The following is a 26,552-nucleotide window of genomic DNA, read 5'->3' as shown; positions in this document are numbered from 1 at the left end:
TTCTCTAAATGCTTGAACTTGGCCCTCTGGAGTGAGGCTGAGTTTTCCTGGAATTGACAAATAAGATTAAAGCAAACCTTTTAGCTAAAAATTAAATTGAGATAAAGCACAATTTTAGAAAATGCACAGGGAAAAAGCGAAATGTCATATAAGCAACTTACACATGGGTTTGACAGATCAGGAAGGTGGTGCAGTGGTTGTCAGTCAGGGGTAAAAATGTATGCTGTAATAATCATTCATGTGATCAAAACCTATACATATATATGTTCAGACTTTATTAGCAAATATATGTCCTCTGATCCATATTTGTTTTAGAGTATATTTGAAGAATTGTTATTTTAAGAATTTTGTGCATTGCTTTATGGTTGAAGCCAGCAATCTTTTGGTGAAGTTGGTAGATAATTTGTTTTTGCTTTTTGCATATTCACATCAGTACAACATGTAATTTCACTAATGAACTGCCACTGAACTTCTTTTTTGTGTGTCTTTGAACCTGTTATGTTTGTTTCTATTATTAATAGACTTTAATGTTGATTGAAAGTATTCAACATTATTTAAGCTTTGAGGTTAACCTGTATTAGTCTGAAAGTAAGGAAATACTCATAATGCAGATACAACGTGGCACAATCCACAAAATTACAGTATCCAAGATATGCTCACAGAAATAAAAATAATATAATGATGATTCTCAACACCAGCAGCTCGTTTATGCAACAAGTTATGTTGCATTCCTGGCCAGAATGTGATTTGGAAAAATGGAGTTAGGAATTAGCACTCACCTGCTCCTATATCTGTGTTTAGACTTCTTGAATCAAAATACTTTTAGATTACTGGTTTTAGGAGATGTCATCTGTTGTACAGTCCGTCCCCCCTGTAGATCTGTAAACTAATTACTGAGCAGACAGAATGATATTCTTGGTGCTGATTACTGAAGGGAGAAATGTGAAATCTCTTAACTGATGTTCAATCTAAGATAAATTAGCAGTGAGCGTTTGTAGCTCTGAACGAACTTGATTTTGAATTTCATTTGTCTTTCTGCTAACATTTACTAACCAGTAATGAGGGCAAAGCAGTTTGGTAAAAGTAGTCTTTATTTGTTGAAAATTACACCTCCAGTAGAAGGACGCCCCAGTGTAGATGAAGACGTCTGCGTGGCAACAGCACGACCAGAGCTCCCCGTAATAATATTCATATGACCTTCGAAGCTGAACTACAGTGTGACTTTACACACTGCAGGCTGTGGGACATGTACTCGGTCATAGTCTGCTCACATATTGACAGGCTGAAAGGATGGCCTTTATTCACCCCGAGCAGCCATTATTCATCCCGGACTCTCCTTTCTGTCCGCTGAAAAGACCGGCGTAGCCTCCTGTGCCACCGCGGAGCTCGGCTGTGTGGAAAAGATGTTGCACAGTTCGTAACCGCAGACCTTTCATCAGACAAGAGGTCACCAGCATCAACACCTCTCCCGCTGGGAGTTTTGTCATGATCGTGATGAGGAGGGGGACGATGTCAAAGAGCTCCGATGGAGATGTTACAAACCCTTAACAGTCAGTGCCACAGGCAGAAAAAGACAAACAGTGATAACAGAAAACAGATGCTGTATCATGTTGAGATCGCTAAAAAGGATTCAGATAAAGTTTCTTTATAAGTAAGTAACTCATGAACTATCAACATTTTGTTAAGGTTTACCAAACCCATCATAGACCAAGGCACTCAAATGACTTAGCTGAAATGGGTCCAAAGACTGTTTTTGGAAAACGTTGCTTTATAAACAACCTGACCATGAACTGAAAGCTGTAGGTTATAGATGTATCACAAATGTACCAATATCCAGTAGTAATACCATACAGTTTGTGCAGTAAATAGTCTTGAATACAAATATTATTATTTTTTTACAGTTCAACAAACAAGTCAACAATAACAGCACACATCAAATTCGCACAAAAGAGTAAAGAGTAAAAATAGTGTTAAATATATTAAATGTTCTATTAGCAACAGTTGTAATGTCTAGTGTTAGCAAGTCTTGACAGAGGCAGTATGTATTAAACTAACTTGTTTCCTATGAGTTGCCAGGTTTGAGTAGAAGACTGACAAAAGGATACTGAAACATACAAAGAAGATCTGAGGAAATTCAGCTTTATATCTCAATGACTAGTTTTATTTCTGATGGGTTCTTACAAACATATTCAGAAAAAAGGGAGATTCTTGACTCAAAGGTGCAGTCCTGTGTCTTGTTCAGTCAGTTTTTCCAATACAACTAAGGAAAATGTGACATGTTTAACAAGGCTTTAAAGTTAGTTTAGTCAAACATTAGTTGAGACTTCTCTGAAGAGGGTTTGTGTGGAATAGTTTAAGTTATTCAGTATCTAACCTGCAGCAGACAGCCATCAGACAGAGCTCAGTTTGGAGAACTGGGCTGAAGTTTGATAGTGGAGTTTATGCATCCATGGCCACTTGAAATCAAGGTAAATTTCATCATCTGTACCCGTCCATAAGGGTCTGCCAAGCTCCTTTCCTAAGGTTTTACTTTCTAAGTCCCATTTAGTTTTAGAAATAGAGAACATTTTTTGTTTTGTATTAAAAATCTGGACTGTATTACCAATGTATGAAAAGGTACTTTATATAATGAACTACTTAGTAACATGACGTGTACACTGAGTGATATTATGTTGCACATGCAGCATTCAATGCATTTTAACTGCTATATTTGATCATTTCCAATATGAGATAATTAAAGATTTCTCTGTGTTGTTTTCTTAGATTTAAAATAGTGCTTTTGATTTAAAAAATGACATTTGCCTAAGATGTTTTGACAAATTATTTTTGAAAGGGCTGAATATAAGCCCCAAAAAAGTAGTCAATCTTGAAACCGATTAGCTTACTTGTGCTTTTAGTTGTAATATTGAACCCATTTGTTGAAAATGTCAAAAATATGACCCCAGTGTTCTCAACTGTTGATTTACCTATGCAGCTATTTCAAACTTGCCTTTTGTTTTGTCATTTGCAAATAAATCGGTAAAGTAACTTTTATGGCTTCCAAGCCAAAAAAGTCCTTTTTACTGTTGTCCCTTCTCTGTTCTCTTACAGCCTTAAATGCCACCCAGGCACATTTTTAGTTACCATTTACATGCACAAACACACTGATAGAAGCTGTAACCTGACAAGTACAGATGAATACTATGTAGTTTTACTGTTTTGGACTGCATTGTATTATATTAACATCATTAACGAATGCTGAAAATAACTTAAAAGTAGACATTATTCTAATTCTAAAATGTTACAGACTTCAACAAATGTACAATTATGTGACAAGAAGATGGATAAATAAAAAACAAATAAAGATTGTTGTCACAACTAGCGTGAGGAGGCAGGTGAAGCACGCAGCTGCCCGTGTAAGTTCAGACTTGGATGCCTAGGAGGGAAGCATCGGCAGGAAGTGAGTGGATGGGTGTCTTCGTCGAGCCTTGTGACCTCGCCGCGGTTTCCCGCGTCCGTTCAGTGAAACAAACATCTGTCTGCCGCCGTGCTTCCAGCGAAGCGAGGCGTATGTGTTGTAGCCATTTTCCTCAATGCGCTCTTTAAACTTGCAGCTTGGGCTGTATTTGACCTGCACTCAGAGGAGGGAGAGGACACATCAGGGACGTTAGAACAGACTCTACAGACTGATTCTCCTGCTGTGGTTTCAAGAGCCATCTTCCACGAAGTCCACAAAGGTTAATGTCTGTTGCAGTAAAAGGAGCTTGCAGGTGTTTGCAGTTGATACAACAGGGTGCCATTTTCTTATAACAAATAATTTAGATTGTTCATCTTTCTGATCTAAAGGAACTTAAGGTAAAATACTTGCTGCACACTTGCAAACACTTTTGAATAAATAGTCAAAATTAAATTTTCTGCCACCCTAGCCCAATATGGATTTTGTCTGAAGACACCAACAGCCTTTCCTTGCCCTTTGAAAAAGGATTTTCTAGTTTTCCAAGAGAGGTTTTACAATGAACTTTCCCTTCAACTGGATCGTTGTAAACTAATCTTGTACTGGCCTTTTTATTGGAAGGACATTCTTTTAATTCAACATTCACCTTAGAGCTAAGCCACTTTTATATGGGTACTAACTGCGTCTTATGAGATAGTCAAAACAGTCTAACAAGATATTATGATGTTATGTTCCAGATCTGATCTTCTCTGTGATAGTGCCGGGACACTTTTAAGGCTTCTGTGCTACTCTTGGCATTTCATTTTAACGTATACTCACCAACCACTTTATTAGGTCCACTTTATTAGGTTGCTTATTAACACAAACAGCTAATCAGCCAATCACATGGCAGCAGCTCAATGCATTTAGGCATCTAGACTAAGTGACGATGACTTGTTGAACTTTAAACTGAATTTGAACTTCTCCACATCTACATGCATAAAAGCACTGAGTTGCTGCCATGTGATTGGCTAATTAGCTGTTTGTGTTAACAAGCAATTGAACAGGTGGACCTATTGAAGTGGCTGGTGAGTGTATGTAAGGTTTTAAAGTGTGGTGAAGTCCTGATTCTTCAGATGTGTTCATGGATGGTTTTCTGCATCAAAGGCTGTTTCTCTTATTTGCACTTGCTAACTGAATGTTTGTCCCTGATTTTTCTTTGTCCAAATTGTAAGTACTTGAACTGGCCACCGCACAGTTCAGGCCTTGCTTTGCAAAATAACAATCGACGATGGCATACAAGGACTTAAATAAGCACAGCTGGCTTTTTGTCTTTGATATGTTTTTCTCTGTCTATTTTGACAGTGCAGGAAGCCGGCTCAAGCTGCAGGTATTGTCATTTGTAGCCCAGGTGTACAGCCATGATTGATAGCAACACGACGACCTCTTTCTGGACTTTACAGCAGAGAATTTCACTTTAACGTAACATGTTTACCTCTCCAACCCTCTCCATCCCATCTATCAGAGGCTTAACCCCCAGAAACAATGTTGTCAGGTTGTGTACTCACAGATCCAAAGAGCGTGCCTTTCTTGGACATAGCTAAATACAGCCCGTTACTGACAGATTTGATGGCAACAACTCCCACACTGACAGATCGGATTTCCATCAAGCCTGGAAAATAAAAGAGGAGACAAGAGTTAGAGGCATCAAGCTTAGTCAGTTTTACCATCAAAAGCTTCTCTACCAGTGATTGGTGATTAGGATACCAGACAGTTATATCCTCCAAGGAAAAGACCAAAACGGAAAAATAAATCACATACTCCAACATGGATTCTTTTAAGGGTATAGCACTCAAGTTCAGAGCATTTGAAACAAGTGAAACATTACCATATTCAATAAACTAGGTTTGAAATTATTTTACCAACAAACTTTATAAATGCATCTATGAGCCAAACCAGACATTTTATAATACACACTTTTTTTATGCACACACACACACACACACACACACAAAAAAAAAACCCATACAGTCTGAACCTGCACATTCCACATCTGCTTTCTTACATGCATCCATAAAAACCTTCATGCTCAAGATGTGACACTTCATCCTGATGATAACAAGTGTTGTTTACTAAAGGACATAAAGCCCATGTCTGCTCGCCACCTAAGTGGCCTCTCCAAACCACTTAACACTATGGAAAATCTGGCACGCTTGTGAGATAATTGTTTCCTCTGGGCGCTGATTGCAAACAAGTCCCGCATGGTTGTTCTCTTGATCTGCTTTTTGTCAGCAAACAAAATTGACAGAATAAAGGCACACAGCCTTTGCCATGGCTATGACAGGAAGATGTTTTTGACTTGACCTGCAGGCGTATTGCAGTAGTCCTGAATGGGAGCTAATTGTAGGAGATAAAGAGGTTTCTTTGATAGCATGTTTTAGCCTTCAATCAACCTCTTACACCTTCAATGGCACCCTGATGCGGTTGCCTATCTGATCGGAGGGTGAAATCTTTCTCCTTAGTTGGAGGAGTACATATTTTTGTAAAACAGCACTAATGCAAAACTTTAAAGTATCAGATCATATTTTACATGTACAAATTGATGCATCATTTAAAATGAGCTTCAAGGCAGAATTTGGGACTTGAATTAACTAAATATGTATTGGTTTAATCATCAAAAGCTTTTTCTTTCCTTCTTTCTTTTATATTTTTTGCTCATGAAACTTTAGGAATATCTTAAGCCACCCCCCCACCCACTCTAAACATTATCATTGTCATGCCTAAAATGTGAGATCATCTGCTATAGCTGGCCACACAAAGAAGTACAAAGAGTTACAAAAAAGAAGAGTAAGGTAAATACACTCAAAGTCCTGTTGAGCGTCTTTCTTCTCTGACAGGAATGTGTAAATGATGCCTTCCCTTGGCTTAGGAACAGCTGCAGGGACATCGGGAATGCCTTTAGTTTAGTCAATCCAGGTATGAGCCCAGCTGCACCCCCATCATTCATGTGCTGCCTCTGATCCTCCAAGGAAACATCAACACTTTAAAGGCTGCCATTTTTTTTTTTTTTTTTTTTTATGAGCTGTGTTTACAAACACCGGGTGCGCTCTGGTGGCACCTGGAGCGTGCGAGGGACTCGTAAGTAATTAGCCGAGGCTCGGTTGATGGTTGTGCCGCTGCAAGGGTTTATGGGGAATTAGTCTAGGCCAGTGAAAACCACTGGTGCCTAAAAGTGGTGCCAACAGTAATTGCCACCATTTGCTGTTTGTTTTAAGGTGCAGGATGTCAAAGGGTTTGTCACATCTGGGATGCTACAGGAATTTATATGTAAAAAGTCATATTTGGTTCATCTTTAAGCATCTACTATGATCAAAGATCATAAAATGTTTAGACTACAACTTGATGAGAAAGATTACAAATATCTTCTTTTCCTGAAACTGCAATTGCATACAAATTTTCATTTCCATTTTGCAAACCACTTCTCTCATACCATCTTAAATACTGTCCTTTTCTACTTCAGGATGTTGTATTAAAACTTGCAGTTGTCCCAGTTGATCCAAAAGGTTTGAGGATGCTAGAGTCAGGATACCTGAGTAAATAACTCAGGTTATTAATGTTTGACCACACATTGATTAGCACCAGTTGTTATTTTCTTACAAGGCATAATGTCACATTGATTATTGAAACCTTTTTGACATCGAACAGTGTTTTAATGACAAGACAGCTCAAAAACATCACTTAAATTAGACAAATGGGTGTCCTGTAGTCTTCAGCTTGTTTCTAGTCTCACTCAGTTAAATCAAACAATTACAAACTCATCTGTGGTTTATCAAATTCAGACCATCTAAATTCTTTCTGGTTCAGTTTCTTCTTGTCTTTAACATAATTTTGTGCTCTTTGACTCATAACTCATTTTAATTGTTTAGCAATAAGTTTAAAAGTTTTTTTCATTTTATGTTTGGCATCATAAGAATTCAATGTTTCTTTTATCTTTGTTTCTGTTTTTTAAATTTGTTTATTGCAATTTTTTTAATTTGTTCATTCCATATGCTAATTTAGAATTGGCAAAAATATACTGTTTCATATGTATTGCTATTAAACTTATATTCAATAAAAATATTTCAAATTGGCCATTCTTTCTAACTCTTCCATTTTTAAATAGGTATGTAATTAGCTTTTAAAGACATTTTTACCAATTTGAATTTAGTGTTAAAATGTTCTTTCAGTTATTTACATCAATAAGCATTATGTTTGTTTTTATTAAAATTCAAAACATGTTTAGAGAAAATACCAAAATTTCTACATTCAAAAAGTGCTTCAAATGTTTTTGGACGCAAATTATATTAATGAAGAACAAAGGAGAAAACGAATGAGGACAAATTAACTCTTTGCACATGGACCCAGAGGTCACCACTTTGCCTCGTTCTGCAGCACAAGTATAAACTGGGGGTCCTTTTGAGTAAAAGAAAAAGGCACTTTTGGCTTCCCACTTGCAATTGGCAAGATCTCTTAACCTTTGACATGTTTTGGCTGGGATTGTCAATAAGCTCAAGCTGCCATTACAAGCAAATCCTGCACTATACATGTCTAGTCAACTGTGGACTTGCCATTTATTTCTCCTCTATGGGATTTTTAAAAGCATAGAAAAACTCTTTTACTCGGTCTCCTTTTTACTCTTTCTCTTCTTTCTGTCACCCGTTTTTTGGACGCTAGCCCATCGTCAGATCATTCAAGCCTTTTCTGACCTTGGAAGAAAAAAAAAAAAAAAGCCAGAAAGGAACGCAAGAGACACTCTCACTGGGTTCCCTTTTGTCTGATTCATGGTGTGGGGGAGGAGGGAGAAGCATGAGGGGGAGTACAGAGTGAAGGTGCTGGTTGCAAGTTGGTAGGTGGTGGGGGCAGGTGCCTCCAAAAGCTGACCCTCCATCAAGTTAGTTCACCTGAGAGGTGAAAACCTGGACAAGAGTTTATTAATTACCAAGCATTCTGAGAGAGGGCCAACAAAATGTAGTAAAATACCCCCCTTTGAAACAAATTTCAAGCCAAAACAAAACAAAAAAACAAGAGTACAGCATTTAGCAAACTGTTTTTTTTAAGTGTTTAATTTCCCTCTATGTCTTCGTTATCGACCAGAGCAGAGCCTGGGAATCTTGGCATTCCCGCTGCGCTCCTGCTCTTGATTAACATAACTTTTCAATTATTTCACAGTTTGCGTGCTTTTTAAATGAAGAGGGTCCTGTTTTTTTCTTTTTCTTCTTTTTTTTTTCTTTCTGCCTTCTTTAAAAAAAATAAGCTTTTCATGTTGGGTTTGAGCTGCCAGGCCTAATGGCTGTGATCAGCACCTTTGATCTGCCATGACCCTCTTAAAGGGTCTGGGACTGGGCAAAAGAGCTGCCTATGTTTCCACCCAGACAAAGGATGCATCACCCACTATAGCTTCAAACACCTTGACAGCTTACCATGAAAAACCTCACCCTGGGAAGCCCTACAAGATGCTTTGATAGGACCACTTGCCTGATGAACCTTTAATTTTACAACAATGCTAAAGACAAACTTGTGAAATCATATGATGTAATAATATATAATTTTCATTTGGCTCTTTCTAGAGATAAATATTCTATGAGACAAATTATTTACCATCTACTAAACAATGACAAACAAGTCTTATTTTAAAATGACAATATTTGACTCCCAGTTAATAAAAAATAAAGTAAGGTGTAAATTGTAATTATAGTCAAAGCAATTCTTGGTGCAGTTACTAATGCATTTTTCTTTAAAACTGTTGCTTTAAAAGTTTATTTATTTATGACGTTTTGTTGGAAAGACTAATACTGCTGCAGCACTGAGGCTAAAATAAAATTAATCAAAGTAACAATGGACAATGCATTATATTGTGTGGGGTAAAATTTGTATTATATTGTAATTTTATAAGACTGAGATGGATACCACAGCTTCAGCATCTAAAGTCTACAAAGCAAAAATCTCCTCTCTCTTCACACTTTACTTTCACCTAAAGAAGAAAAGTGCAACGGTTTAAAAACAAAAACAACAATAAAATATACCTTTTATTGGGAAACAGATTTTTTAAAATTTATTTTCCTACCCGAGGTGCAAATAAATCTTGGGAACATTTTTTACCTGCAGTCCTAAATACCACAAAGACAAACAATAAAGATTACATGCTGTCCATTCACTTCAGGTCATAAAAGCACAATCATTGCATTGATTTAGGGCAGAGACCAACATTTACACCTTGACAACAAAACCATGACTACAGTTGCTTAATCTAAGTGAGTCAGCACATGCATCACTGTCACTGTTTTAGTGGCCCAGAGGACACACAGGAAGTATGATATGATCAATGCTTAGTCTAAAAATGGCAAAGAGACAAGAGCGTTCCTCTATACCCTTTTCTCTGATTCTCAGTTTTCCTATACAAACACTTAAATTTCACTGGTCTCTGACAAACAAAGGAAAAGCTTATATAAGCCGGATATGACCACTGCATGGCACATGATACTGATGCAAGAATATTTCTGCAATGAGTGGCTGACATGAAAGCTGACTTCAGCATGATCAATGGGTTGTGACTGCAGCTTAGATGGAAGTAAAATCATTTGTGAATTCTATATGCAGGACTTAAATAGTCTGAAGTGAGTCGTATCATGTAGACTGCTTCCTTGAAAATGACATTTAAAACCGGACAGTTCTCCCAGCTGAGCCACAACAACCTTTTATACACAGCTCTTTGTGTCTGAAAAAGGATCTCAAAAGCGCTCTGACGCTAAAGTCTAAATTATTATCCTCCACATCTGCATGTTTGTGAAGGTTAACGAGGCCTGAAACGTGACCATGTTCTTGTGTTTCTGTGTCAGTCTGTTTTGCAACATTTACAAGCTTGTTAACTGTGTGCCTGGCCCCAACATGCAAACATAAATGTCCATGGTGCCATGTAGATCCCCACCTACAGTTTGTTAAAATTTCTACAGAATATCTGAAGTCTTTGAGCAAAAGTACGAACACTTTTATTTTGAAGATGGCAAACAGACTTTTTATTCTCCCTGCAATTACTCGTTCATTGTGAACTTTTGGCTTCGTGCATCTTCTCTTATTTCTTATTTAATAACCATTAGATGTACATCTACAACTGATTAACTTTTGGAGTGAACCTGATTGAAGATGGATGCCATCTTAGAAAACAGAAAAATGTCTCTAACTCTGTCAGTTTTATAGGTAATGAGTTCAAATGTTTTCGTGGCAGTAGATGAGTCATTCCTAATACATTCTCAAGCATTAACAAAATCTTAGTTTAAAACTCCTTCCAGAAATGCTACTTTAATTTATTGTTCACAAACATCAGTTGCATATATATAAAACTATTCAAACAAAGAATTGTTCTAAAACAAATAAGCTAAATTAGTTAAAGTTTTCCTCTGGTGATGCAACACATTAGTATTTTTAATTTTTTTGTATATTAAAGCAGTGTTGTATACAAAGTCTAAAATATATGCCTCTCTTAGATTTACCCCTTAAGAATTTTACTTCAGCGTTTTAAAGTCAAAACTTATTCAGGTTTTCCTTTTTAAAAATGCAAAAAAGCTCCAATTTCCCTACTGGCCTCAAGGTTTTATTTTCTATACATGGTGATAAAATAATCACTTTCTTTTGTTGTTTGAATGTACGGAAGCCAAGAAAGGCCAAACTTGTTACTATTAATTTTACTTTTATTTTCTCAAGATCACATTTTGAATATTCCATCAGCTTCAGATAACTAATTTAAATTTGTATTGACATAACGAGAAGATTACAGTGCAAAATAAGTTTCATCGTTCTGTATTGCTCTCATGACACTTGGAGATGACCTAAAATGGCAATGCACTGATCAGTGATGAGTGTTCCTGGATCAGACATTTTCAGCTTACATCGGTGGCCAGCATGACTGTCCTGATTTTTGATTAAGAAGCAACACTTTTGTTTGATTGTCATTTTTGAAATAACTTCTAGTTAGGGTTAGGTTTAGTTCCACTGTCTGTCTGTCCCTGATGTGCTTAGGTTCCCTCTCTCAGTCTGGTTATTCCCTTGCCTGGGTCACAACCCCAACTGCGACCCCCCCACCTCCTCCCACCTGGAAATGCATCATAACTCTCATAGGACTGGAATGATTTATTTGTCCCTTACCACCAGCTGTGAGATATTTTTTGCTCTGAGCACAGAGCTGGAGTGTCTGCACACCCGCAAAGGCATGCAAGACTGAGAGAAAACAAACAGAACAAGAAGCCTACAGTTCCAACAGAACATTTCTTTAGTTGTTTTTACAATATTTTTTTAAGAAGTCATTAGAGAAAGTTTCACTAAGTTTGTGAATTTAGGTGATTAGTTGAGGAATCAGATTCAGTCCAACTCGCTGACCAACTTGCTTCATTCTGTTCTGAATGTCTGAAAGTCAGAACAGAGTTTCTTGAACCTAATTTACTCTAAAATTCAGCTCAGATCACAGTTATTTAGCGCAAGGAACTTTGGCTTTGATCAAAAAAAAAAATCTAATTGAATTTTTAGAAAGTAAATATGAAAACAGATTACGTTTGCGCCACTTTCTGGGATTTTTCATGCTTTCCTGCGCCGTTGACGATTCACAGATCCAAACATGCTGTCACTTTTGTAATCGCTGCGTCCACACGTCCACAGATGCTGTCATCCATGGTCAGTGTAACCCGAGGAAACAGGGTGAGCGGTTTGCATGAGTGTAGTGTGTCTCGGTGTGTCTGAATACATTCTCCTGCATGTGGCCCAGCCTTTTAAAAAAAAGGAAATAAGTAGAAAGAAGAGGAATACAGTAGAGAAAAGACTGGTAGTGGGCCGACCCTCGCTGCCCAAGTATCGCTTGCAGTTCCCACATTCCTTTGGATTCTCTGGAGGGATGACAGTGAAGATGAGCCTGATAAGATTATTTTTCCCTTGTCTTTTTTTAAGCTCATCTTTAGTCCACATTCAATGACCAGTGGCTTTTTGTTCAGCAATTATTATTATTACTGAATACACTTTTCAGCCTCATCATCCCTTTGACTGAAGTGAAGTCAGGCCTCCAACTAGTTTCTTTTCACTTCCTCACTGGCTGCTCTGCAATGTTTCAATTAGTTTTTAATTGTTTTTTAGGAGCAGATGTCAATTTGTTCACACAAATTACAGAAAACAATCTCAAAAGTGATCCAAAGTTGTGTGCAGGTTTTTGAGCCCATTCTTCCTCTCTTGTCAGATTGAGCCATGCTGGGAGGTGTAAAGTGGAGACGATCTACTTCTCTACACACCAGGGATCAGTGTTTTTTTGGTTTTTTTTGAGCCTGTGAACAAGCCACATGGTGGTGATCTGCTGAAAGCTGACTCCTGCGCTCCCTCGGCCACAGCACCGGCTCCAAGGGGTGACATTCTCTCACACGCAATCCAGAGCCTGGTCCTCTTTCAGGACTCGCGCTCGGCCCGGTTACCCCCAACCTTTTCATACGGTGCTGCTGGGAGACGCACTCCAGGGATTAGCCCAGCCAGGTCTTTCAAAGGCCATTAGAGCAAATTACAGGTATCCTGTTACCAGTGCGATGGGACAGGCCAGGTGAGGGGCGCAGAGGCCAGGCAGGAGTGCAGGGGTCAGCTTGGGACAAAAAGACGAGGCCACAGTGGGCCTCACTCTATCGGAGTGTCTGCCTGGCTCCACAAACTGCTAGGCCCGCATCTATGAATGGCTCACTTGATGGGACCTCAGAGACATTGTCTCACAACTGTAACTTTAGCCTTTTTTTCTTAAGGCCCTCCTGCCCCCCGTTTTACTCTCCTCATGCTGGTTTTCTTGTCTTTCAATCGATGTGGGCAGGACTTCACCCAGATAAATGATCACACAAAATGGCAATGAAATTTTTACTAATAATCATATAAAGCTTAAACCAGAGAGCCTAAGAGGATGCTTACCTACTCTACTTTAATACTGATTGAGTGAAAGTATGTAGACATTGTTGGCTACATCAGTCAGTCACACACAAAAAGAAATTGTCGATAGTAAAGTTAGGTTTGGTTTAATTATATAATTTCCACTTGAACCCTATTGAATAGTGATGTCAACCAGACAATCATCAATGTGTGGTCTGCTGGTTTGACTATGCTGCAGGCAGAAAGAGGCTGATGCGGCTGATAAAGTTGCGTGGATGGCCACAGGGAGTTCCGCATCCTGCCATTTTCTCTAAACTACACTCACCAGCACATAGCACGCCTCTTAGCCACTTGTGCCGGCCACACTCACGCAAACACACACATACACACACACACACATGCCTCATCCTATTCCAACTGGTGGATGACAATCTAGTGGAGGGTGCTGCGGAAGTGTTTCATTAGTCAATTACCGTTGGTAGATAAAGTCGGCGTTCCCACAGTCCTTGAGGCCGGGGGGTCAAATGTGACCAATTACCCCCCCCATCCCCTCACAGGACAGATTAGGCTGTCTGATTTATCCCCAGACAGGCTGACCCTGTAGTCCAGAATCACTCCCCACATCTGGATACGACTGTGCACACTCTGTGAGTGTGTGTGAGCAACTTTAAATACTGCCCGCCCTTTCAATTAAACAACAAACAAGGGTTTTAAAATGTAAAAATTACCCTTAAACATGAGGAATACCTCAGATTTAAAATGTAAAAAAATTTGCCAGCAGTCTGGCCTGCCACACAGAGAGACTCCAGAGGGTATCTGTATGTCCTCTCTGGTTATTATATCACTGAATACAGGCGTTCTTGGTCATGCTGAGCTGTGATTATATGTAAGGGAAACATCAATCAGTTCATTAGGGACCTCCAGGATGTTCAATCAGATCCACTGCTCATCAAACCTCAAATTTACAAGCCCAGTCGGGTCAAGCCAGCAAGAAAATGTAACAAGGACAACTTAAAGGAAGTAAGTGACTAAGGGACATGGCTGTTGTAGTAAGGCTGGGGGGATAGTAGAGGTGAAAAAGGTTAACGAAGCTGTCGTGTGGACCCTGCCAGCTCATCTGCGCCTGTGTGGTTTTGAGGGGCCACAGTCTTACCGACCAAGGGGCCTTTTCTTTAATCAAGGAGGGAGAGCAAAGTGCCTCCAAATCATGCATCACATCTATAACAAGCGGACAACAAGCTATCAAAGGCCTCACAGATAGTTACGAGCACATCTGCTAGCCGAGAGCTTTGTGACTCACAACTTCTACTTTTTTTTTTTTTTTCTGTATTGGGGAGGGCCACTTAGGATAGTAGGATCCACTTCAAACTGAGTTTGGAGCAAATGCAACAATATTTGTTAGTCTCTTTCCTGTTATTTAGATAAAATATATACTACATAAAATACAGGATCAATCAGCAAACAAATATTTATTGGATTTTTATTTATTTTTTTGACCAAAATAAGCCCAAAGCTGAAATGATTGTGTAATATTCTGGATTTCACAGATTGCAACACAGACACTTGGTTAGTCACAACGTTCTCCGAGGCCTGAGCAAATTGTTACCATCTTCCATGGGAAAAACCTTCCAAATTTCAACAAGTTTGGCACAGATGAAGTTTGAGAAGGAGGAATAAACTTGAAGATGCTGATTAATCCAGTAAAATGCATCTTTGTGTCTGAGGCTAAAATAGTAATTGTGTTTTTTGGACCGTGACCTCAAAAGTTACAGAAACAATTTAGAGTATTAAAAACATGAGTATACCCACCATATAGGCAAGTGACAATGATGACATTTGAATGTTTCCTACATTTTGGCATCAGAAATGTTTGAGTTTGGACAGAACTGAAGCTTGAGAGCAAAATTTTAAATATGAACAGAAAAAAAACACTTGACATGTATTTAATTGCGGTTATAATCTATTGTATGGACAGTTATTAGAAGAGTGAATTTAGCTGCAGGTTCTGATGACTGAGTTTTTCATGGTGGAAGCAGAATCTTTTTGAATGTAAGTCTGTTTTTGGAGGCAGACCTAAGCAGCAGTTAATGTTATTGCACTTAAAGTCACATTCATACTAGCTCTACTTCTAATAACCATGACCATATGACATGAAAACTCACAGAAAATCCCTGTTTGGACTATCAGTCTGCTTAAATGCGAATTCAACGTTAAACTTTGTTTATTGCACTTGTGGAGTTTGTTTCTTTCTGTCAGTCATGGCAGGGCTTTATGAGTATTTAACAGCAGACAAAACACAAACCAAATCTGAGTTAATTCACCCCTGACTTTAAGTGTGTGTGTGGCTCAGCTGTGCAGTGAGTTTCCAGTGACTGAGCACCTAGACAAAGAATAGTCTCTGTGGCCTGACCTTGCCCCATATTTACATTATTAAAATGAGATGGGCGTCCAGGAGTTGACAGAAGGCACAGAGTGAAATCAGGGTCCTGTCAAAGCTGTCATTTGCTCCACTGGCCAAAGGGCGCTGACCCCAATCCTATCCACTCCAGGGGAGGAAAGAGGGAAATGGAGACAGCAGGAGAGACAGAGCGCCTGTGCGGGTATGGATGACTGCAGCAGTAGAACTCCTGCTCTGACAGCCACTTTCTATTCTTTCAGAATCATTCCATTGTAGGTGCAAAGTAACAAAAAAAAGCACAGGAAGAACAACACAGAAACTGTTGAGTTTAAAACTAAGAAGAATGATCTCAGAGGTCTGATGTGCAGCGTAGACTGCACTGCCTCGCCCCTGTCACTGCTTCGTGCCACCCTCTGAGTTGTAATGAGGAGCAAGGCCTGCCAGATGAGAAAAACACCCATGTAAACACAAGCTTGCACATGTCAGCGTGCATGCAAACACACTAACACGTATGTGCCTGAACAGAGCACACAGAAAGGCCTGCTTCATATTAGCCATTAGAGAACAGAAATTCACATCTTTTTCAGTTTAGGGTCCCACAATGGCACAAGTATAAACACAGACACATGCGTTTTGGATGTGCACGCACACTCACAGAGCCCTGACATGATGCTCACATCCTGCTCATGTTCATTTAGTGAAATGGCCTCAAGAGATAAAAAGCAGGTATTGTTGGGTTTATGTAACGCCGTTCAGACGACTGCTGGTATGCCTGGGCCTGCAACAGACTGGCTGTTCCTCATTTTCTCTCACACATATGTCAGAAAAGCATATTAAATATGGTCAGAGTTTTAAATCATGAGGTAAGCATGTGTAAAAGTCATCAATGGGAGCAAAGAAAGCACAGGTTTCTGCCGGCTGTAAGCCCTCACCTTTTCTTTACACTCCAGAGGTACTTCAAAAGTTTGATTAAAATCTGTTCTGTGGTTCATGATATGATTTCCTAACAGACAGACAGGGTTAACGCCAACAGTTAATGGCAACGTTTAAAGCAAAGATTGCTTGAGGCCTGTTAGCACTTGGTCTATGTGATGCCGATGACTTTCAGCTACTACCACACCAAGTTACAGCCCAATATCAGTAACATTTTATAACCTCTTTAGTGTTTGCTAAGGTTGATTAGCTGTGGCAGCTATCTTGAATCAGGTTAAGTCTATTAAAGTTAATTTGTTGTAGATGTTCATCTAATGATTGCTTTCCGGAAGTTTCAGTAAAATATGTCCAGTGGTTCTGAGATATTTTGCTAAAAGACTTACAAGCAAACATGCTCCCCAGTACAGTACGTTATCACCTGCCTTTTATGGCAGCAAGCGATAATAATAAACTTACACCTAGATATTCGGAAGGTGTACAAAATAAACCAAATAATTATTAATATTATTATTATCTGGATTAATGTTAATCAGTTCAGTAAATAAAAAAGGTAAATCAATAGCATTGTTGTAAATACATTATAAGAACATGCTCTAGTAAATAACAACACAAAATGGAATAGTTTTCACTTGACTTAGAACTATAATCATAAACTTTAGAGTTGCACCCTGAAATAGTTAAGGTCACCCTGACTTGCTAGGACAAAGTCTGTAGCTTAAACAAACACTGACAGTGAAAAAGTGGTCCTGATCAGTAGTTCTCCAGGTTTTCGGAAGGTCTTTCAAAGTTTTGCACAAAAGAAAAAGCGTCAAACCCAACAACATCTATCTACAGCAGATGAAGGGTATCTGAAAGTTATGTTTTTAAGAAATAAACAAATTCAGCAAAGATCTGACACAGGACCTGTGAGATGCATCATTCTTCAGTTCATCATCTACTGTATGACAAGTTTTGAGCTAATGGCTCTTTGGGAATCACTTTCTTGTAGCTATGTGTCAAGCTGTGTTATTTTATTTGTTTTTTTAATATATATATAAATTAAACTCAGGCTGCCAATAACAAAATTTACAAAGATCCTATTTAAAACTGGTTCTTTGCTAAGTTTCCTTTTATATATATATATATATATATATATATATATATATATATATATATATATATATATATATATATATATATATATATACAACTCTTATATCTGTTATACAACACAATTCTTCTCCATCAATTGAGTTAAAATGTTTTGTTTTTCTTTGTCCAAATGATTTGTTGGTCAGAGTTAAGCGGCCTAAACAAACAAAAACTTGTCCTCTGAAAAATAGTTGACTGAAAGTACATAAAACCCAGTCAAAGTAAATTCAGGGGAGTCTCAGAAAGTGTGAAGAAATATTGATCGAAATTTTGGTCTATTAAAGCAAAAAATAAATACATAAAGAAGGATGACTCAAAGTTTTTGCACAGTACTGCATTAAAGAAAAAAACTCATGGCAACCATAAATTGCAGCTATTTAAGGTTGTGGAGAGCTGGTGCCAATCTTCAGTGATGATCGAGTGAAAAGACAGGTCGGTTGTTCATAACAAGGATTTATAGAGACAAACAGTCACACATATAATTTAGGGTCCCCAGTTAACCTAGTGTGCATCCTTTTGTACTGTACCCCCATATGTACAGCCAGAACATGTAACTTCCATGCAGAAAGGCCACAGCTGGGAGTAGAACCCAAGACCTTCTCTCTACAAGGCAACAGTGCGAACCAAATCCACCATTGAGTAACTATATATCTAACCATCATTTCAGTTCCACTTTAAGCATGATTTTTTTTTCAGCACTAACATTAGCTATTCTAACAGACGGATGCCCTTTTAGAGCCAACCACAAGCGATCATTAGAGGAACTGCAGGTTTTCTCTGCAATGGCTTCATGTTTCTCCCTCTGTGGCTATCACAGCATTACAGCCTTTCAGACTTTGAGGCTTCACTGTTCCCTTCAGTTATTGTTTTTACCTGCCTAGAACTTTTTAAAACCTGCATTTCAGGTTCTTTATTTATCAGTGAGTTCAGAAAGATGAAGTAAATGTGAGATTCCCTGTTACACACAGCCACACATTTGGCTTGATTGTCTGTTTAGCATCGCAGGCTGACAGGCAGCTTGGGTTAGTTTATGTTTCTGACATGGATTAAAGTCTTTAAAAAGTCAAATTTTTTAAGGTGTGTGTGTGTGTGTGTGTGGGGGGGGGGGGGGTTAAAGACTAAACAAAAAAGTTACCTGTTAGAGTCAGGTTTTACTGCCTTTCAATGCTTGTTGTTATGGATCAAAATGTACAGGGTGGGTTACAGGTGCATTGCATTCCCAATCCCAAACTGCCTTTAATTTAAGGTTAAAACTCACACTTTTATCCTTGCATAACAGTGTTCACCCCACCTGTATTTACAAAAGCCATGTTCAAGTTTTTTATTTCCAAGCCACCGTTTAAAACCCTTCCAAGTCATGATGTTTGGCTTGGTTCAAGCAGGGAGGTGAATGGACTTAAGGCTTCGTCACACTCCATACATAAAAAGAAATTGGTCACATGGTTGCGAGACATTTATTTTCGCACACACCTTTCTTAGTCCACGAGACACTTGGCTCAGAACTCCCGAGAAGCTCCTCCTTCCTCCTACAGCATCAAAAAAGGTTTCTTCGCACTGGCTTCTTAACTTTCCTGTCCTTGTACAGATTTTTGTTTCCCTTACAGAGACCTGACAAATTTTATTAAACAGACTGAGACAGTACACACAATTTGGCATTGAACCAGAGTGGGCGACCAAAGGGAACGTGTCCCTTAACGTGTCCATGTAAACATGCCCACAACAACTTCTGACCAATCCCCCAATACTTGGCACAAACCCCTGTGAGAAAAGGCTTGGCCAGGGCCTTGTGCCGAGAAGCTGTGGACGAAGCTGCTACAAGAACAAAATGAAACCATTTTTGTCACGAACCGCATGAATGAAAGCCAATTTTGTGACTTCTTATGGAGTATGAAGGAGCTTTTATTGGAAGGATTGAGGTGTGACCTATTTTCCACAGTCTCTATAGGATGCCCTTGTGTTTGTGTGACCAAAATGTATAGCTGAATGTGAGCTGCTCACTCATTCAAGAATACTTCTGATCTGTGGTGCAGGATGTGTAGGGTTAAGCCTGCCTAAGTGATCTAGTTACCGTAAATATACATTTTACATCTAATTCAAAAAAGCACCACACACATTGATAAAGTAAGCTGTTAGAACGGTTACTGCTTGGCTGTGACTGTGCTCAGAGTTGCCTTGCTCTACTGTTGCTCGTTACTTTGGTGTTTAAAGCACCTAAATCATCAAGGCAGTCGTTTTTGGACAGAATACAACGTCTGCTCCTGGGAAAAGGCTGAAAGTTAGAGGCATACTTGTTTTTTTTGGCCCAATTTATATTTAGAAAGTAAGACTGCAGTCTTTCTAACTGCACATTCCAATTGCTGTCTGACCTTCAAAATAAACCATTTTTTAAAAGTTATTGTCAGCTTAAAACAAACTTTAATGTCAGTGCAAACACCAAGGATCAATGCTAGGACTGGGAAGTCTTTGTGTTGCCTTCACACCAACAAGATGTTCAGAGCTATGTGATATTAGAAGAGACCTAGCTGCCAGAGCCAAAGTCAGACTCTATAAACCTGCTGATGAACCCATTAAATCCAAGATAGGAGCCAGAGCCACACTGCCAAAGCTTGGTAGCTACTAATTGCTACATTTCTAGACCCCATTGAAGCTATAAATTGCCTGTTGGCAGAGACCAGGGATGTCCTACTAATTAGACTGACACTGACACTCTTGTCCTGCAAAGTTCCCAGGAAAGATATCTTACATGCATTTGAGTAAAGACTTTCAATAAAATGTACTTCCAATTAATGCTTCACTTCTCATCATAAGAGCAACAGGTGTCAGACAGTTTTTTAGTTTCTGTCCCTGTAGAGGTATGGCCTTAAGGACCTTTAATAAACAGTTAAGTTGGTGAGATTTTACCCTCCTGCTGGCATCCAAAAGGTCTACGAATCCCCTCACAGTTGAGACAACCCAGAGGAAACCTTCATGCCTAATGAGCAACGGGAAACGCTCCAGCACTCCTCTAGCCTTTAATTTCCAACTCAATACAGAACAGGGCCCGTCCCAGTCCGTCTCCAAGCCTCATTAACATGTGTATTCTCCGGATTCAAAAACACCAAAGCAGTTCCTTCAGCCAGGTGCTTCCCACTTTAGGCTGTGCTGGTGCAGCTGATCCAGTTCTCTTCTGAGTTCCACCAGAATTAATGATGAATTATGATGAGGATGAAAAAAGGTCCGGCCAGGGTAAACTTCCTTACGCCTTTGAAATGGCAGGGAGCATGGAACATTTAGTAATGTGGATTGCTTTGCTTTGTGAATGCCATCAATCCCAAAGTGCAGTCTATAGATAACACAAGAGATTGAATGATGAACAGAGAAGTGTTTAAGGGATTTAAGAAAGCAAGCTTGTGTGTAGGCCTCCTTTCACAATTGTATGTCCCTTTAACTTAGATAAAAACAATGTCTTCCATGTGTCTTCACATCATGATACTAACAATGTAACAAGATCTGTATCTACAGGACATGAAATGAACATTTTATTCTCTTCCGAAAAAGATCTTTGCAAATGTATTTCTGATCTAGGTTTTCTTCTTTATGTGTATGTGTGTTCATTTGTCTGTCATGGTAGCAAAATATATCATGAACTGGAAGGATTTTAATGAAACTCTCAGAAAGCAGTTATTGGATGTACATATACAACCAGTTATACGTTTGTCTTAACTCAGTTCAAGATGGCCTCCACAGCTAATTGACCTTAGCAAGCACAGACTGGCCAAAATACAGTCATAATTACAGAAACTGAGTTAAAATTACGGATGGTAGTAGTTGACAGTCATCTACTCGTCATAAACATTTTTTTTAAACATTAAGATAAACTGTTGGAGTCAACCAGTCTGTCTGTGCCTTTAACTGAAGATGGACAGAGTCATCTGTTTGTAGCATTCCTGTCTCTCTTTAATGATGGTCAGATTCACGTCAGTCTCTCCCATTCTGATTGACAGCTTCCCCTGTCTTCACGTTTGAATAATTTCCACAACATAAATTAGCGAGGTGGAAGATTTTCTTTTTTCTCCAGGGTTTAATTCCAAGTCAAATACACTCAAGAAGTCGGAAAACTCTCAGATCAAACGGGAGCGTGTTGTGGTACATGGGGAAACTGGTAAATCCAACACACCCTGGCTGTGAGAGGCGCAGTGCTGCTGAGGCAGAGGAAAGCTGCAGAGTGACCACAGTGACTCCTGCAGCTGTAGCTGTGTGGTAAGTGATCTTATTTCCGAAAGGGTGACACCACAAAGGAGCTGCACAAGTGTTTGACACCCAAAATGTAACACTCCATTCTTTCAAAAGTGATGAAAACAAAAGCACCAACATAAACTATCTGCAGTGCGGCATGCCAAAAAAACTGTGAAGTGAAACAGAAAGCGGACGATAAACAGAATTGTATTTGAATTGTCTGATTTCATGTGTTTTTCTTGAATTTGGTACTGTAATTGATCATGAAGCACTTGTTGGGCGTGCCAGTGCCGCTGTTGTCACAGCACCATCTAATTAGCTGGCTATGACCGATGACCCAGAACAGGATATGATGCGTACCTGCCTCTGTAGCTTTTGTAAACACTTGGGTGTGTGTTTTTTCCCCCTTGATCATTTTTTTTTTGCTTTGCCATAGGTCATAAGAAAAATATGTTAAAGTCCTCCCTTTTAGTCCCATAAAACTGTACTTTGTGCCTTCTAGTGACTATTCCAACAAGTTATTTATAGAAACTCTCATGATAAAGATGCTTGCAGTTATGAATAGACAGATCTTTATTTAGACCAAAGGTCTGGTTTAATGCTTTCTGATAACTGTTTGGTAGGTTTACAACTTACAATACTAATAACAAACCACAGGAATGAATATCTGAGGCTTTAGTGTTTGGTTTTTAAATTGTGATTGCATGTGTGCTCTCAAAGTGAAACATGTTTTTGGGAACTCTTAAAATTTTATAAAAACCTCTCCCCTGTCCTTTAATTCTAACTTAAAGAGTATTTCATTGAAAGAATATTGAATGATTTAAGCACCATAGTGATACAATGATGTAAAAAAAAATTCTCTTATAGTCTAACTCAACAACAATCAACAAAAACACAATCATTTTCTATACATTTTTTTCTCTTTCCTTTCAACAGTGTCCAGGTCTCTAATCCTTTAAAACCCACCATCCATCTAAGTCAGCCTTTCTCCCTCTCGCCTCTTCCCTCAGCTGTTCCATGGCCCCGCTCCACTGGGATTGATACAATATTTTCCAAGCTCAATTAGCCGAGAGCCTGTTGACTAATTCCAACTGTTTTTGCACCTGAGAAGGAGCTGGGAGTCGGGGCTGGAAAAACTGAGTGGGGTGGGGGTAAAGGGCTGGGATCTGGGTGTAGCAGGCTGAGCTGTTGGGGTAATAGAGAGTGTAGAGGCTGCAGGGCAGGCTGAGGAGCATCCTGAGCTGAGCACAACATGTAACTGGGCTGGGAAATGCAATATCTTCCAACAGAATAATGCAGGCAAAGAGATTTATATTTTTGTAGTAATACATGACAAAGTCCAATACTTACTGGGTACATACCTGCTACTTATCGTACATGTGTCTAATACTTACAGGCTATGTATCTGGTAATCATCAGATGATTACTTGGTACTGGGTACCTGATACATATAGGATACAGACCTGGTATTTATTGGGTATCTAAAGGGATACAGGGTACATACCTGATGAGTAACCTGTAAGTACCGGGTACATACCCCTTAAATATCAGGTATGTACCCTGCAAGCACATGGTAACAAGTCACTTCATAATATAGCCTGGTCCCTGTAGATACCGGGTATGTATACTCTGTAAGTACCAGGAGCGTACCCCATAATAACCAGGTTCGTATCAGGCAATATTATGAAATGCTACCATATTTTTCATTATTTTGCAAAACCAGTCATCTAACAATGTCTCCAAGGTTGCCTTTTATTTGTATTTAAATTAGATGTAAAAAAATCAATAGTATTGATAAATGCCTAAGAATAGCTGTCTTTTCTTCATATTTCAGATTTAGTGTCAGTGCATTTGTCATTAAATATGTACAACTTCCTGCTTTCCCTTCTACCCAAATCTATAGTGTGGCCAAACTCAGGAGGCTTTAAGTCTGATCGGGAGCAAAAATACAGAAACAGAGACCCCAAACCAGATTTGTTTCATTGTGAGGCCCAACCACAGAGTAACCACAAGACCCATTTTGTTTCATTTAAGGCAAAGCCTACATGACCGCTTGTTTGGCACTGCGGTCATCGCGGTGTGCAGCTACACATCCTAAATCTACCTTTTTTTATGGAGGGTCACTGCACCCTCTCCATCATCAAATTCACAGTGTTTCTTATTTTTTTTTAACATTTTGACAAATTTCTTCTATCCCCCAGCATGACTTCTGTCAGGTAAATACATTCAGTAGTTGGGTGGGGATATGTATTACATTGTCACACATACATGAACTATAATGAAAAAATAAGTCTCATTTTGAGTAAATCTAAAAATCCCAACTTTATACATGAATGATTCATCTTAACTTGAATTTACACTAACGTGTTGTAGTCTTCTGAAGATCTTGCCATAAAGGTAACATGTTAACAAATTTTACCCCGTCTGCAGTTTAGAGCTCAGTGAAACAGTGGTAACAAACTGGACTGTCCTGTTAGCTGGACCTAGCAGCTGCACCTACCCTCCCCCACCTCCCACCCCAGTAGCTGTATGGAAAAAGTCTGACTCACCCACTTGTATAAAAAAGGTAATAACAACCAAACACATAAATATTACCGTCAAAGGCAAAAACGTCCCTAAGGGCTATCCAACAATTTGGTCAGCTGGTGACTAATGGAGAGGGAGGTCAGATGGTGGCCAATGTCACTTTGTCTGATTCAATCAAGGACCTGAAAGATGTCCACTGATGGACATGCTGAAAAGCTTTGATCTTCATTAGAGTCCCTGACCTACAGATTGTGTATAAACTAAGTTTCACACTCACACAGAATAAAGCAGGACAAAAAAAGTTGTCTTGTCTGAACCATACAGTAAAATGTCAGCAAAATTGAAGAACCAACTTATCTGAACACATGTACTGTGAGGATGAATGACCAATGATAAAAATGAATCTGATTTTCATTACTTAAAAAATATGTTTCAGTTTACACCTGCTACTTGAGACTGATACACCGTCAGCAGAGCAGACCAATAGCCAGCGAAACTGAGAGTTCTTCTTTCTCCCCAAAGCCCAGCGTACAACACCAACTGATGCTCAATGTCTTTCCTCAGTGTCTGCTGTCCCATTAGTCTTTATCCTCACAAGGGTATTCCCTTCGCACTTAGCAACGCCTCTCTCAGGCTCTAAACACAATACAAATAGCACAGCTGTGATATAACCACAGGAGATCCCAATGAACTGCTATAAAAGCAAGAAGATAACAAAGTTCGGCCATAAAAATAAAAGCGAGAACGTCATAAGGCATCTTGGCACTCATTTCAGCTACACAACATGACTTCACCGGCTTTGCCAGCTCACTTACTGTCAGGGTAGTTTTTTCGCCGAGTGCCATCCACCTTTCCTGTTTTGTCAATGCAGAGAAAGAACTTGTTGGCAGAATAAAGTCGCCGCAGTCTGACGTCACCTTCCAAGTGATTATAACTGCGAGTGTGCCTTTCCAGCGTCCAGGAACAGTTCGTGCCACTTCCCAGGACCTGAAGGGGTTCATGCCCTGCACAAGGAGGAGGACAGGCCCCCGTGGCACTGCCAGCGGTGACCAGGAGCAAGGTGAAGCATATCAGGGTAAGAGAGGCTGCACTGGGCAGCGGGACGAAGGGCCCAGTGGGGACTGCAAAGGTGGTGCTAAGTACAGGTTCAGGACAGAGATGAGCCACGGACGCCGTCCATCTGCACATGGTGGGTCAGGCTCCCAAGGTGCACCTTGTGCAGGCTGTAGGCATGCTGGTGATCAAGAGTTGTCTCTGTGGAGGGTGGGAGTCCTGAAGAGAGAAGGGAGGGGAACGGTGCTTGCAGCAGATCCTCTGGATGTCACTGAGAGCCAGTCTCCACTTTGGGCTCACAGCAGGCCTCCCTTTTAGAGCATCGAAACTGACAAAGTTTCCTCTGTTGTCATCTTTAGTTTTCAGTTCAGTTAGTCTGCTCTTTCATTAAGTCCACTTTTTAAGAAGTTTCTTCTTGATACTGCTCCCTTGTTACCTCCTGCTGTCCTCCTCCTTGGACTGAAGTCTTCTTCACTGATCCACAGAGAAAATCCTGGGAGGTGTTAGGATAAACACAAGTTGTTTGTTTTTTTGTCTGTGTGAGACTAAATGGATAAGTGTGTGTGTGTTTCTGTATGTGTGTGTGTGTGTGTGTGTGTGTGTGTGTGTGTGTGTGTGCACCTTGCGATGCTCTGCTCTTTCCAGCTGGATAGGAACAAGTTGCCTGTCTGAGCTGCTGACCCGTGGCTGAGAGGGAGTTGAATGAGGATTGGTGGTGACTGACTCTGCATGTGTGTGTGTGGGTGTGTGTGTCTGCGAGTGTGTGATACTGAGGAAAAAAAGAGAAAGGCAGTGAGCGAGTATGGGAGGGAGAGAGCCGGTGAGTGTTCGCGACAGACAGATAGAGGGAGGCAGCAAGAGTGTGTCTTGTGTGTGTCTGAGTGAGCGGCAGCCAGCGAGTGTGTGTAAGCTAGCGCGGCGCAGCCAAGCAGGGAGTGAACGGCCTCACACTCTGCTGTGTGCAGTCAC

The 26,552-nt window shown here is 39.6% G+C and overlaps 1 protein-coding gene across 2 annotated transcripts; it reads right to left on the bottom strand.

Annotated features, from left to right (window-relative positions):
* Positions 1–1,094: 1,094 nt before the first annotated feature.
* Positions 1,095–26,552, bottom strand: fgf22 (fibroblast growth factor 22). 2 transcript variants are annotated; one of them, XM_017406941.3, is made up of 4 exons: positions 26,205–26,552; positions 25,346–26,076; positions 4,981–5,084; positions 1,095–3,610 (listed from the first exon to the last, which is right to left on the bottom strand). In XM_017406941.3, the coding sequence occupies exons 2-4, from the start codon at positions 25,716–25,718 to the stop codon at positions 3,416–3,418; spliced, it is 672 nt and encodes a 223-aa protein (XP_017262430.1). In that variant the 5' UTR covers positions 25,719–26,076; positions 26,205–26,552; the 3' UTR covers positions 1,095–3,415. The 2 variants fall into 2 exon arrangements, with proteins under 2 accessions (XP_017262430.1, XP_017262431.1); XM_017406942.3 differs by lacking the exon at positions 26,205–26,552 and having other exon boundaries at positions 25,346–26,169.

Source organism: Kryptolebias marmoratus, linkage group LG24 (assembly GCF_001649575.2).
Source record: "Kryptolebias marmoratus isolate JLee-2015 linkage group LG24, ASM164957v2, whole genome shotgun sequence".
Taxonomy (NCBI): Eukaryota; Metazoa; Chordata; class Actinopteri; order Cyprinodontiformes; family Rivulidae; genus Kryptolebias; species Kryptolebias marmoratus.
This window is presented reverse-complemented; position numbering and strand designations above follow the sequence as displayed.